This window comes from Clarias gariepinus, chromosome 11 (assembly GCF_024256425.1).
Source record: "Clarias gariepinus isolate MV-2021 ecotype Netherlands chromosome 11, CGAR_prim_01v2, whole genome shotgun sequence".
Lineage (NCBI taxonomy): Eukaryota > Metazoa > Chordata > Actinopteri > Siluriformes > Clariidae > Clarias > Clarias gariepinus.
In genome coordinates, this window is record NC_071110.1 from 30020001 (window position 1) to 30035845 (window position 15845).

The 15845-nt window shown below is 37.3% G+C and overlaps 1 protein-coding gene and 1 long non-coding RNA gene across 2 annotated transcripts in view; one reads left to right on the forward strand and one right to left on the reverse strand.

Annotated features, from left to right (window-relative positions):
* The window catches only part of LOC128532824 (T-lymphocyte activation antigen CD80-like), a 2705-nt gene extending 2516 nt beyond the window's left edge, over window positions 1-189 (reverse strand). The window contains exon 1 of the mRNA XM_053506924.1: window positions 186-189. Within this exon, the coding sequence (XP_053362899.1) occupies window positions 186-189 (4 nt within the window). The remainder of the gene's footprint in view (window positions 1-185) is intronic.
* A 6028-nt stretch (window positions 190-6217) lies between these two features.
* LOC128533464 (uncharacterized) lies at window positions 6218-10436 on the forward strand. The gene is made up of 3 exons (XR_008361358.1): window positions 6218-6359; window positions 8185-8269; window positions 9374-10436. It is a non-coding gene; the product is annotated as an uncharacterized LOC128533464 (long non-coding RNA).
* Window positions 10437-15845: the final 5409 nt, after the last annotated feature.

Sequence of the window (15845 nt, forward strand, 5' to 3'; positions counted from 1 at the left end):
TTGCACACAATGTTAATGAGAGTGTATGAAAAAAGGACACCAAACACAGAACGAGAAATCTCTATTTTATCCAATAGCTCTGGTTTTCTACTCCTACATACTTTTCAGGGACACTTTAAAAATAAATTATTTTGTGGATAAAACCTCGTTAAGAAGTCGACAATGTGGTCTGAACACTCACTCACTCATCGTCTTTACTGCTTTTATTCTGTATTCAGGGTCGCGGGAGTGGTGTAAACAATGCTGCAGATAAGGTTTAACCTGTGTGTGTGTGCAAAGTTGATACTCACTGATAAGCACGTTGCATTTCTGCTGATGGAGAGAGGGGGCGCTGGGTAACGAGCGCTCACCTACTGTAGCCAAAACACAATAAAAATCTAACTTGAGTCTCTGTACAGTAAATAAACGGAACAAATAATATGACTGTGGATTACATACTGTATGTAATTTTTTTGTGTTAAAGAGAAAGTGATCCTACCAGTAAGTGTGTGATGTTTCTTCAGCCAAGTCAACGATGAAATGGAAGCAACAGAACAAGGTACACAGTATCAGGGTTATGTGTATATGTGTGTGGGAGTGAGGGTGAGAGAGAGAGGGTGAGAGAGAGAGGGTGGGCATTTAATGAGATATACAGAATCATTTTAGAATTCTTCCTGTTTGGGGCGAGTAAACCAAGAATCGCTGCAAGGGTATGGTTGAGAGGAGTGAATAATCCAATGACTGTCCGTCTGTGTGTTTTTAACCTTTTTGTCCCTTGAGTAGGATTGGCACGGAAAAGCACTTTATTCTGATACAGTTCTACAGAGCCTGTGTCAGTGCATATTTATTCCATTTAATTTTATATCCAAACCAATAGCTGTATCTAAATATCTCATGATTTTTAAATTATATAAAGAGTATGGATTAGTTTATTCTGTCATAAATAAATTATACAAATACATATTTTTAACCAAAAACATTAAATATGATATAAATAAAAAGTTCATGGACTTTCCTGCTTTTTTTCCTAAAGGTGTCCAAAATATACAATAATCTCCCTTGAACAGTTGATATTGAGATGTTTTCACTACTTCTGCTCTGTAAATCTTAATAACGGCTCTAATCTGAGGTGCTGGTTGTTGATTGGTGATTTCTGAGGCTGGTGACTCTAAATGAACTTGTCCTCTGCAGCAGGGGGAAGTTTTGGTCTTGCTTTTCTGGGAAGGTCTTCATTATGGTGCTTGATGGGTTTTGCAAATGCACTTGACACAACACTGTTCTTGCAAGAGCTATTCCAAAACAGCTGACCTTCATTTCTTAAAGTAACTGACTGTTTTAACCGGCTTAATTATCTAATGCCATATATGTTATTTCATAGTTTTGAAATGTAGTTTAGAAATGTTAAAGTTTAGAAAATAAATCCAAACTTGTGTTCGAACTTTTGCCTGGTAATGTATAAAGGGTCACTATTGTGAAAGAGAAAACAGAACCTGTTTATTCTCCCTCACCTGCCCGAGCATCTCCATGCTGCGTTCTGTTTTTCTGACGATGGCGCGGTTTATGTACTCAGGGGGCACAGAGAGTGTCGTGTTATGAAACTCACTGATAAAGATCTCTTTTACATCATGTTCCAGCCCACAGTGCGTAGGTACACTTACTCCCACATATTCACATTTTATATATGAAACATTTACTTATAACATAGGCTAAGAGTCCTTGACAGTTTTGACTTTGTGGGGACCGGCCTCCAAGTGTCTCCACAAGGTTTAAACTCTCTTTTAATTAAAGGTTCAAAATCTCTTAACTACTTGCTAGAAAATATAGTGTATAGTATATATTCATATAGTGCACCTTAATGAAAGTTTTGCTTATACAATGTACAATATCAGTCTTCCATACATTTTAGTTAGATTTCCTGATTCTCATTGTCAGTGTGTATTTAATTAAAAACAACCCTTTAATAAATCTTGGGCTAGCATGCATATTTGGGGAGGTAAGAAAAATATATGGTGGATCTAAAAAAGAAAATGGTTGATTTTCTTTTATAATTTAATTTAAAATGTAAAACTCTCATGAAATCCATATTCATTGCATGTAAAGTGAAATATCTCAGGCTTTTTTTGTTTGTTTTAATTTCCATGACTGTAGCTTATAGTTGAAAATCATGATCCATCCGGGAAAAAAAAGGATTTACAATATAGAAATCCTGAATAAATAATGTTCAGTTATGCACTCAGTATTTGGTCGGGACTCCTTTGGCATGAATTACTGCATCAGCGGGGCATGGCATGGAGGCTATCAGCCTGTGTCACATATTTTTTCACATTTCATATAAATTTCCATAATTTTCTTTTGATTGTGCTTTGTGGCAATGATAACTGTTAAAAGTGCTATACAAATAAAATTGAATTGAATTGAAGACCAGGTTGCTTTAATAGCAGCCTTCAGCTCATCTGTATATTTGGGTCAACTTCCTCTTAACTATAGATTCTCAATGGGCTCTGGGTCAGTCAAGTGCATGAAAATCTAAATCCGCAATTCAGTTAGTGCTAGTGGTCAATTGTGGCACTTTGGGCAGGTGCTAAGTCCTGCTGGAAAAGGCTTGACATTGCTTGACAATTGTCTTAAGGCTGCAGTCATCTCTGGTGTTTGTGCACCTTTTCTGCCACATACATTCATTCATGTAAATATGGGCAATGAAATGTAATTATAATATCCCTTTTATTGTTTGGAAAAAACAGATTACACATACACACTGCAATAGAAATGTCAAAAGTTTAGACATAATTACTAAGTTTTGAAAAACTGATCTCTCTCTTATTTAATTTAGTTTTTTCTTGGGAGTTCACTTTTCTTTAGACAAATGTAAGTGAGCCTTTATTTTTCAGTGTTTAAACAAAAGAAGTACACACATTGATGGCACGTGACACAACTTCCCCAAGTGAGCAGGTGATCTTAAGCAGCCACCTGCAGTTAAGCGTAACAGTGTGTGACACAATCCAGAGGCGCGAGTGTGGGTCCCGCATAAACCCCGGGGACCCTTCGTCCCTCAGTAGGGTGCTTGTCTCATCTCCCAACACGCTTCAGGATGCATTGCTGTGGGGATGTCCCCCTGATGATGAGCACCCTACCACACAGCTTATAGGGAATGGCTGGGTCAATGTCGCAACCCTGGACGGTTATGATGAGAACGCTGTAATTGGCTAAGATTAAAAAAAAGACAAACACAGACATAAATAAAGAGAAGGAATAAAAAAAAAACAATAAAATAAAATTTTAAATAGCTTGCATATTATGCATATATATATATATATATATATATGGCTTTTCTGTGGAATTGGATCAGACAGGCTGGCCTTTGGTGCCCACAGGCATGAATAAGCCTTGGGTGCTCATGTTCCAGGTTTAATGTTAGGGTATGTAATTACTGTTATGGCTGATCAGTTTATCTGCAATGAACCGTGGTCCATTATCGAATAAAACTCTTAACAGGATATGATACTGTGTCTGGCATAGTCCTGTGTTCCTAAAATGGTCCTTGACAACTGCAAAAGTTTGGCTTGTTCAGTAAATAAACAATTTATTAATCAACAATTAAATAAATATAATATAAGTATAGTTTGGGGTTTTGCTGTAATATGGGATATTATTTTCCAGACAACTATTTTTTTTTTCATTTTCTCTCCTAACCCTGTTCATAAAGATCTCTTTCCCCTCACTAGCTGTCACCTCCGGACACACACGATATTCAGATTTTACAGATGAAACATTTATAATAGCAAAGCAATTTGTGTGTGTGTATATACCTGTAACTGGAAGATGAAAGTGGGTTTCTTTGCAAGAGACACTACTGTAAAAGTGAATCTCCTTCATCAGCAAGACTAAGGTTGAGCATCTCCATGCTGAGGTCTGTTTTGTTGATGGTGGTGCAATTTATGTACTCAGGGAGCACGGACAGTGGCCTGATGTAAAACGTATTGATAAAGACCTGTTTTCCATCACTAAGTGTCTTCAGGAAATAATACTGTTAATACTGTGTGATCGCTCCAGCCCACAGCACAAATTTAACTTCCTCCCACAATCACACACACACACACACACACACACACACTAAAACCTGTGACAGGTTTGACTTTGGAGACCAGCCAAGTCTCTTCACAAAGTTTAAACATTCATAGTCGTCATTAAGCAAGGACTAAAACTGATGACTGATGGTACTTAGTTAGTAACCTAGTAACCAGTGTAATGATCTATCCAATGACAGAAACTTAAATGCTTAAATGTAAATGCAAATGTAAACATTTTTATAATATTTTTTTGGTTTTCGTTTTGTTTTAGAAAAAACATGTCAGCTCTTATACTTCAGGTTTTTAATTAGGTTTACATTAAAAAAATATATTTATAAAATGTATTGGTTAATTATAATAAATAATATTTAGTATATCAAAACCGAAAAAGCATGTGCGTGCCATGAGTGTGCGTGTGTGTGTGTGTGTGTGTGTTTTACCAGAGCTCACTAACTGCAGTGTTGAGACGATGACAAACAGAAACCTGAAGTATTAAAAGTACACAAAACTATTTTACATTAGGCAAATTAACATTACTAAATCTGTTATATAATGTAGTATATCAGTAATAACGCACGAAATATGAATCAGCTGTCCCCTTGAAAATTTATACCCAATCAGACTATCTAAACTTGATTTGATCTACACAAAAAAAATCAAACTCGAGTTTTGGTCTTCAGCTGTAGTCTCTGTACAGTAAATGAACAGAACAAATAATATGACTAGGTATTACATACTGTATGTAATTTTTTTGTGTTAAAGAGAAAGTGATCCTACCAGTAAGTGTGTGATGTTTCTTCAGCCAAGTCAACGATGAAATGGAAGCAACAATCCTCCTCTTGAGGATTGACCACAAGTCCTCAATGGGATTAAGATCTGGGGAGTTTCCAGGCCAAAATTTGGACCCAAAATTTCAACGTTTTGGTCCCCGAGCCACTTAGTTATGAAAATACCACTTAGAAAGTGCATTGTTCTTCACCAAACTGTTGTTGGATTGTTGGAAGACGTTGCTGTTGGAGAGTGTTTTGGTACCATTCTTTTTTTCATGGCTGTGTTTTTGGGCAAAATTGTGAGTGAGCCCACTCCCTTGGATGAGAAGCAACCCCACACATGAATGAACTCAGGATGCTTTACTGTTGGCATGACACAGGACTGATGGTAGCGCTCACCTTTTCTTCTCCGGACAAGCCTTTTTCCAGATGCCCCAAACAATCGGAAAGAGGCTTCATCTGAGAATATGACTTTGCCCCAGTCCTAAGCAGTTTATTCACCATACTTTCTGTAGAAGATCAATCTGTCCCTGATGTTTTTTTTTTTTTTGGAGAGAAGTGTCTTCTTTGCTGCCCTTCTTGACACCAGGCCATCTTCCAAAAGTCTTCGCCTCACTGTGCGTGCAGATGCGCTCACACCTGCCTGCTGCCATTCCTGAGCAAGCTCTGCACTGGTGGCACTCCGATCCCACAACTGAATCCTCTTTAGGAGACAATCCTGGCGCTTGCTGGACTTTCTTGGATGCCATGAAGCCTTCTTAAGAAGAATTTAACCTCTTTCCTTGAAGTTCTTGATGATCCTATAAATTGTTGATTTAGGTGCAATCTTAATAGCCACAATATCGTTGCCTGTGAAGCCATTTTTAACGCAATGATGGCTGCACGTGTTTCTTTGCAGGTCACCATGGTAACAATGGAAGAACAATGATTTCAAGCATTACCCTCCTTTTAACATGTCAAGTCTGCCATTCTAACCCAATCAGCCTGACATGATGATCTCCAGGTCCTTTAATGACAGCGATGAAATGCAGTGGAAAGGTGTTTTTTTGGGGATTAAGTTAATTTTCATGGCAAGGAAGGACTATGCAATTCATCTGATCACTCTTCATAACATTTTGGACTATATGCAAATTGCTATTATAAAAACTTAAGCAGCAACTTTTCCAATTTCCAATTTTCATGTCATTCTCAAAACTTTTGGCCACGACTGTACATATTTTACAGATTGGTTTTGCTTTCAAGGTCCGTTAAAAAAAAAATCTCCTTTCTCTTCCACTCTCCTGTAAATATTTAAAAACGGTAACAAGGTCAGTTTTGGTCTTTCCCGCTTTCCGTAGAAGCTCAGTGGCACGAGCACAGCCTCTCTCTCGCGCTCTCGCTCTCTCTTTCTCCGGGCACGAGCCTTTCTATGGACGCCGCGCGCGCGCTCCCTGCGCTGGGGGAGGAGGAACACATCCCGACGGGGGAACAAACCTCGACACAGGCGCAGTTATCGTTAAACCATTAAATCGCACGACTTCTCTCCAAACACTCCGGTCTTTTGGTGAGTTTTATGTTAATTCCAGTTTAGGCAAGTGGGATCCCGCTTAAAAACATGTTTATGAACAACATGTTTATTTGTAATGCAATCAGTATAACCTAGCTATTGTGCTAACTGGGAGTGCTCTCAGTGCCTTCATGCCCAGGTTCTCTCCTGATCACTGCACTGACTGTCTGCTTGGGTTTCACTGCATGCACAGAAACAATAGATCACCTGTGCATGCTCATCTGTCACTCATATATAATGTTAAAAATCTGTTTTTAGGCAATGAGGCATTCTGGTATTTGTGGTGCAGCCAATGTGCATGGATTTTATTATAAATATGTTCAGCAAAAATAGCATTTTGCCTAATAATATCACACAAACAGTATGCATCCTTATGCATCCTGTGTTTCATTTCATGCATTCAAATTATCACAATGTTGCCAAATGAACCATTTGTGCCATGTCTGCTTTTACAATTGAGTTTCCATTTTTTTTTTTCAAAAGTCTAAATAGTATATATTAATGTACTAATGTGTATATATAATATATACTAATGTACTAATATATATAAATATATATCCAAGTATTGGTATTATATTAGTATTTATATTTGTTTATATATATATATATATATACATATATATATATACTGTCAATCGATTAGTTAATCACAGTTATAGTCTGAGATTAATCACAATTTTAAAATACTCAGATTTACTTCTATTATAAACATGCAATGACAAACTGGTTACAGAAAACAGATGCAGGTTTTAGTAGCAGCTGATTAATAAGGGGCGCTGGGGCGCCTGCCACTTAAAGTTAGACAGAGAAGAATGCTACTTTAACATGTAATTATTTAACATTATAATTATTTATTAAAATAATGAAATAAAGTCATTTAGTCACAATATTCTGCTGTATTTCTTAATATAATTTATTTACAATAAAATAAAAATCTAAACTGTATTACATTCATTTGTGTTCGTGTACACGGGGATCCAGACAAACGAGTGTCTATGTAGGCACATAAATTTTTTGAAAAGCATGTGATTTAAGGCTGAGCTCTCAATTAAGTGAATCAATATTGTTTTTAAATATTTGGGCTCATGTGATTGGACCATTCTCAACGAGTCTTATCAACGCTCAGCAGATTGTTAGTTAATGTATTGAATACTGATTGACGTGGAAGCCAGATAAATATCAGAGGAAATTCTGTAATTTATTTATTTCTTTTCCTAAAATACCCTTTAGCAAGGCGGTTTGACAAAGAAAAAAAAAAGTTAAAGATCTTGAACCAGATCAACCTGATCTTCTAATTAAGCAGCAGTCAAGTGATCACGGCCGAGCTTACACATTTTAATTGTTTGCCCGTCCCCCGTCCCACCCCCCCAAAAAAAAAAAAAAAAAAAAAAAAATTTTTGCACCAGCCACCACTGCCAGGTTTATAACATCTCAAACATTAACATTTAACAAATGTAAATAAAAATCTCTCAAATGGAACCGTCACCGCATGCAGTGGGTGGGTAGTATGGGGTGTGGCAGCCCACCAACGGCAGGGCTCGAACCTGGAACCTCAGATCTGAGATTCAACAGGGTAGAGCCTTAGCCACCTGAGACACCACTCCAAGGTCTTGTAAAACTATTTCCCCTTGAAGGCACAAAACTTTTTCCCCCCCAAAATCCATGTAGAATTTTTATAATGGAACTTGTAATCAAACTTTGTGATATGATTAATTTGCATAAATAAAAATATTAAAATAAAACAATATGACATCCCTGATACATAGGTTTTCATTTAAACATACCAATTTATTAACAGAACTTCTGCAATCTTGTCCTGCAGCTCAACAATGATTTGTCTCAGTGCCAAGTGACCCACATCAAATGATGACCTTCTTCTCTGTGGCATACATTTTAAACATGCTGTGGTAAGTGTTTTAACATTTATTTTTAAAAATTTTATCTTACTCTTACACTTTACAGATTCTTTATGATATAAGTATAAGTTAAATATATTATTTATAATTTAAATAATTTAATTATAATTTAAATTATGATTTAATCATAAGGAAACAACAGAACTGAATGTTTATGATATGTACATCTTTGATTTTTTTGTTTTAGTCAGTTCCATTATTATTGATCCCGGGTTAATTGGTGGACTAGCCAGAGCTGACGTGCAAACAGCGCTCAAGAATAGACTTCTTGCAAGCGCATCATGCACACTTACCACGTGGGAACATCACTTTAGGCTTCTCTGATGTTTCCACAGTGTCTGGTTTTATGTACAACTAAAAAATATCTTTGGCTAAGATTGTTACTAAGTCATGTGGCATTCTAAGAACAAGTCCAAAGGTAGATACCGTATCATACACTGGTCTGGCCTTTCACATTCTATAGTAAATTAGCAAGACTGCGTAAAATTATCCAGAGTAGTGCAGTATAAAATGTCATATGTCTTTAATCCTATAGGTAATTCCAAACTGTGCTGGACAGCAGGACTCCAGGGACACATTACTGCTTTTTACTTTTTGCCACTGTCTCGGAACATATAAATTCCCGCAGGAAAAATAAACATACATGCAAGATTGAAGAATTTTATTTGTCACATACAGTAAAACCTCGGATTGCGAGTAATACGGTTTGTGAGTGTTCCGCAAGACAAGCAAAGATTTTTAATACATTTTGACTTGGAAAACGGACAAGTCTTGGTTTATGAGTACTGAGTATCATGCATCAACGTTTTTTCTCTCTCTTGCGGTGCGGAATTGTGGGTAATCGTCTCTCCTGCTGGGTCTTAGTTCGCGTCTCTTACTGGTATAATTAACGTCCGTGCACGCATGTACTGTTTACTATAACACTGTGACCACGTGTGTGTGTAAAACATATTTTAATTTTTGTTTGTATGCGCGTGTGTACTTGGGGGGTTAACGTATCTTGTCTTTTTATTTGTTTGTAAATTTAGATGTGAATGAGTACTGCCTTATTAATGTATGATGCTAACCTTATTTATTGTCTTTGTTCCCGAACAGATAAACATCGGGAAGAACAAACACAGCTTTTTAAATGATGAGCTTTCCAGAGCATCAAAGCTACACCAATTTTAAAAAGGCAGATTTCCTGGCCCCATGACTGATCAGCCGTAACATTAAAACACCTGACAGGAGAAGTGAATGACATTAATTATCCATTACAGCGAGACGTGTCAAGGGTGGGACTTATTAGACAAGAAGTGAATATTTTGTCCTTGAAGTTGATGTGTTGAAAGCAAAAAAAATAAAAATGGGCAAGCGGAAGGATCTGAGCGACTTCGACAAGGGCCAAATTGTAATGGCTAGACGTCTGGGTCAGAGCAACTCCCAAACTGCAGCTCTTGTGGGATGTTCCCGGTCTGCAGTGGTCAGGACATACCAAAAGTGGTGCAAGGAAGGACAACCGGTGAACCGGCGACAGGGTCATGGACGGCCAAGGCTCATCGATTCGTGTGCAGAGCAAAAGTTGGCGCATCTGGTAGAGTCCTACAGAAGAGCTACTGTAGCACAAATTGCTGAAAAAGTTAACGCTGACCATGATAAAAAGGTCTCCGAACACACAGTGCATCGTAGCTTGCTGCGCATGGGGTTGCGTAGACGCAGAGCGGTCAGAGATCCCTTGCTGACCCCTGTACAGAACCGAAAGCAGCTACAATTTGCAATGGAGCAATGGATGAAGGTGGAAGGGTTGGAAACTGTCTTGAAGGCGCTCCATTAAACATTTACAATACTGTAAAGATTCAAATTTATTGGGGATGGCCTTACAACCCTTAGGACAGAAAAAGTTGGTTTTTGTTGGTCATGGAATGGCATTTCATTGGTTAAGATGTTGGACTATGGAGCAGAAGGTCACAGGTTTAAAATCCAGCACCACAAAACTACCCCTTCTGGGCCCTTGAGCAAGGCCCTTAAACCTCAACTGCTCAGATGTATAATGAGATAAATGTAGGTCGCTTTGAAAATGTATAAATGTAAATGATATTTTGAAACACCTGACTGATAATTACTCTCATACAAATAACTACATATTGAAATATTGTTTTTTTGTTTTTTTTCATTACCTAAAGTTATTTGTTTGTAGAAGTTAGTAAGATCTACCAACCCTGATAAATAAAAACAGAACTGAAGGAGAGTGTATTTTCATTTCCCTATGACTGTAGGTTAAGACAATCTCTTGGTGTATGTGTGTATGTGTGTGTGTGTGTGTGTCCAGTATATACAGTGGGGCAAAAAAGTTATTTAATCAGTTCCCTCACTTTAAAAGATGAGAGAGGCCTATAATTGTCATCATAGGTATACCTCAACTCTGAGAGACAAAATAAGAACAGAAAAATCCAGAAAATCACATTGTAGGATTTTTAATGAATTAATTGTTAAATTCTTTGGTAAAATAAGTATTCGGTCACCTACAAACAAGCAAGATTTCTGGCTCTCACAGACCTGTAACATCTTCTTTAAGAGGCTCCTCTGTCCTCCACTTATTACTTGTATTAATGGCATCTGTTTGTATTCGTTATCAGTATAAAAGACACCTGTCCACAACCTCAAACAGTCACACTCCAAACTATATATATATATAACTGTATTATTCTATACAGAATACTCTACAATGACAAATTGTAAACATGTATTTTTAGGTCTTTTTTGTTGATTTATTACAAAACAAAGACTAAAGTATTCCATTTACTTAAGTATTCAGACCCTTTGTTTGGACACGCTGCAGTTAAGTTCATTCTACTCCTATCAGTGGTCTTTGAGATCTACAACTCTAACCTTTGCCTAATTCACTTAATTGAACATAATTAGGAAAGGTACATATCTGTCTATATACTGTAAGGTCTCACGGTAGATTGTGCATGTCAGAGTGAAAACCCAATCCAAGAGGTCAAGAAAATTATCTGTAGACCCACAAAACAGGATGGTGTCAAGACACAGATCTAAGAAAGGAAACAAGAAGCTTTATGGAGCATTAAAAACACCCAAGAGCGTGATAGCGCCATCATTCTTAAATTGAAGAGATTTGAAACAACCAACAGTCTATACAGATCTGGCCATCAAACCAAACCAAGTAATCTGGAATGAAGTTCCTTGATCAGAGAGGTAACCATGAATCTCAGGGTCACTATAAATGGGATCCTGAGTTCCCATGTGCAGATGGGAGACACTTACAGAAAGACAGCCATCAATGCAGCATTCTGCCAAGCAGGCCTCTGTGGTACAGCGGTCCTCACTGAAAGGCACATGCCAGCCTGCTGGAAGTTTACCAAAAGGCACCTGAAGGACTCTCAGAACATGAGAAACAAAATTGTCTGGTTTGGTGACCCAAAGATTGAACTTTGGAATCAGGAAATCGGGCACTGCACATCATCTTAATACATCAGCAACATTACATGTGCAGCATCATGCTGTGGGGAGGTTTTTCTGGGACTGGGAGACTAGTCAGTATAGAGGGTAAATTGATGCAGATTAAATCAAGAGCTATCCTAAGTGAAAACCTTCTCCAAAGTGCTCAGGATCTCAGGCTGCAATAAAGGTTTACAGTTCGACAAGACCATGACACAAAGTATAGCACCAGGAAAAACGTGTGGATTCAGAACAACTCTGTTAATATCATGGAGTGGCAGAGCCAAAGTGTAGACCAGAACCCAAAAGATCTCTGGAGACTCTGCATTGAGCCTGGCCATTCAACCTGGTTAAACTTGAATGATTCTGTGATCACAAACAGACTTGAGGCTTTTATTGCTGCCAAAGGTGCTTTGACCAAGTACTAAGTGATGGGTCTGAATACTTATGTAAATAGGATATTTCAGTCTTTATTAGTTACGAACAAAACAGTTTGAACACCTGTTCTAATTACTGATGTGACTTACTCTGCATTTGTTCTTGTACTACAGTACTAGATATACATCTTCTTATTTGGTGCAGAAGTGCCCATCCACAAGTCATGTAAATACCTGGTTAAACCAAGTAAAATGGGGTATCTGGCTTATCTTTGTACTGTACTGTATGCATAAATAGACGTGGCATGTTTCCCTTTAATGGGTGCAGCTTCCCCCATTTTTTCCCCTCATTATAACATACAATAATGATTGAATCATTCAATTGAATATGTGAATGTACTGTATATAATGAAAGTAGGACTAGTCTTTTGTTTAGGGAGAAGTGGACTATTTTGGCTTCAGTAGTTTAGTTGGCTTGTTTCTAGGAACAGATGGTGGAGGCAGTCTAGCCTCAGGCTGTCCAGCATCCTCTGTGTGCCACTCAATTAATTCCTGCAAGACGATGCAGGAAAAATGCTCAAAGTTAACGATAGATGCTTTAAATTAGTCACCAGCCATTTTCATCTTTTATACCTTTCTTCATTTCCTCGGCTCTTTAAAGAGCAGTTCGACCTGCTGAAAGTGCCTGGTGGCTGTTAAAGAACCCATTTGGAAACCATTTATAGAATACTTATGTGAAAGTTTACCTTATCACTAATTGCCTATTGAAATGGACAGGCAGCCCTGTCTACGTAAATGCGTGACAAACCAGAGCTCAGGATTATTCAGTCCTGGCTGCAGACTGTGTTGTTTTTGTGCGGTTTCGCTAGAGGCCAGCCAGCTGTTGTTGTTTTTGTCCTGATTGCTGTCTGCCCAGTCACACCCCTCCGTTCTCATTTGGCCTACCTCTGTGCACAGCTCCACATGTCCTGAATCACCAGGAAAATGATTGACCAATTTTCTAGTCATGAAAAACACATGGAAAATGAGAGAAAAAGTAAAGTGTGCTGGAAAAGCTTGCGTTCTCCTGGAAAAGTATTTCTCCTCCTGCTACTGCTTCTCCTCACCTCAAGAGTGAATGCAAAATAGGTTTCTCAAACTCAATATTTATAGGCCCAGATCAGATTTTTATTTAAGGTCAAAGGTTTGACTGCTGTTGGATGTTTAAACCAAAGTAACTCTAACGTTAAAGCAACTTACATTCAGGTCAGAAAGATTCAAAATACATCCTACAAAATAGAAAATTTACTGCAAAAGAAATGGCACTGTTTGACTGCAAATTGTTGATTTGGAACCTAAACGGCTCCAACTTTGAAAAGAAATTTTAACTTCTTTGTGTGATTTTTCATGCCGAAAAAAAAAAGTAATAAGTGAAGCGTATTTGTTTTGATGCCTAAATAAACTGATTAAACAGATTGATCCTAAAGGACATTATAACAAAACACCACAATGTCAAAATGATTTTGAAAAGTTAAATAAAAAAAGTGAAATAAAAGTTACATGAAAGCGGCTGTTTGGGCGCTTCCCATCTTTGAAGCACGAAGAAAACACAGAATTTTCATCAGCTGACCCAGGAGGACAGAAAAAGTTAAACTGATTGGTTGGTTCTTGACACATGACCTGCAGTGCACTTGGGGCATTCTGAGAAGATTGGAGTTGCTCTGTATTGTGACCACGCTTTTTGTAGCATGCTTAAAGATCCCCTAAGACATTCAAAATACACAGCAGCCTAGCCTGGGAAATGGAACAGTCTGTCTTTAATCAGCTGACTAAACCTAAAGGTGTGGTTGCTAGACGGAGACACTGAACTTTTCTTTGCACATTTGGATTGTGACGTCCTCACTGCACAGGGGACGTAATGTACGGAACATGAAAGCCTGTTAGTTATTGGCTAACTCTAATTTATGAAAAGGTGTCTGTTAGCCAAGCCTTGAGCTCTTTCTGTCAACATTGTCATGTTACGGCCCTAATCTAATGCCAGGTTTGCTGTAACCATTTCCAGATGGACTGCAAAACTAACAATTTATTAATAAAGAATTAAACACTTTTTTATTTCAAAGTAGGAACCATACAATTTATTTACATAGTATTGTCGCATTCCCAGTTTAAGGTGTGGGCTGGGTCTGGATTCGAGTCCAGACTTTGAGAAGCCCTGGTTAGGAAGGTTTGCATGCATACTCTGTTCTCATGCGGCTTCAGTTAACAACATCAATGCATGAAGCTTCTTTGCTTCTATTTTTTTTTCTTTTTTGCTGTATTCCTTCATTTACAACAAAGACATGTCTTCAAATGTATGAAATAATAATAAAGAAAAACTTGTAAATGCCATAGGGGTTTATTTATTAGTCCATTTTAAAGAATTCATTTAAAAACAAAAATTCGGATCTCATGTTTTTGCTATATTCGTTTACAAAACCTGAAATAAAATAACAACGGCTGAGTTTCCAATTACAGTAACAGCTGAGTTTTTAACAGTCCTATTTTTTGTTATTTTACTGCTTCATCTTGTAGAATTTTTAGAATTACAGGATTAATTCTTTATTCCAGTATTCATAATTTTTAGAATGCTGGCATACTTTATTCTTTATGTCTAGCAAAATTGGGGGGGGGGGGGGGGGGTGAAGGGAGTATTATTGATAGATCAGTGCAACAGGAAGTAGATGTAGGCATATATTTTTGATGTAGTTTAATATTTGAGTCAGAAATACAAAATGCTTGTGCGATGTTCTTTATATTGCAGTTGAGCTTTTGTCATAACCTGGACACCATACAGTAGGTGTGTTTTTCCAGTATTTCCCTTAGGACTTCCGGGTCACAACAAAAACTCTATCAAAGCATTGGTTACATTCTCTACTTAAGATATTATATTTGGAACTGTCTTCAACACGGAGAAATCACGCTAAACCCACCATTTTATATATGTGGAAGAACTGTATCTGTTCAGTCAGAAAGATTTTGGATATTTATATTTAGATTTTTTTTTTTTTATTCCCGAAGTGCGATGGGTGGGGAGAGGGTTGGAGGGAGGCTGAGGGGGATAAAAAAATTTTTTGATACTTCTTTGATGTAACTTATATGAAACTTTGAAAACAAATAAAAACACTGAATTACAAAAGAAAAAAACTATCAAAAAGCTTAGAAAAGTTCATCCAAAAAACATAAAGTAATTCTTGATTTCCATTTATAAACATGTTAAATAAAGTCAGATAAAGGCCCGTTTGCTACTTTTTTTCCGATGGCATATTATAGAAGCAAAAAACAAGAACTGACCCATTTTCCTTTTTTCCCCCTGCAATGTTCTATAAAATCTCATCATGCAAATTGTTGCATGCTTGCCAATATTTGAAATCTTAGACATGGACATATGGGATTAACTATCTTGTTTTTAAATTTATTTTCTAGTTTCTAGTAAAACCTTTTATTAAATTCAAGTAAAATTTTCCTGTTGCATGGACTAAAACTATTTCACTAGACTAGTAAAATTATCTGCCCATGCACCAAATTTACTTGAAACTAGTAAATAACAAGATACTTAATCTCATATGTCTGGGTATTGGTAAGAAAAATTAGCAGTGCATCAGTTAATTATATTATATAATGTGGACAGACAGTACATTCTCACAATCCAAGTGCTATCTAAAGAGTTGCGAGGAATAAGTTAACGCGTGCAGGTGAAAACGGCGTTCAGGGTCATCTAACTACTAAAACCTGCC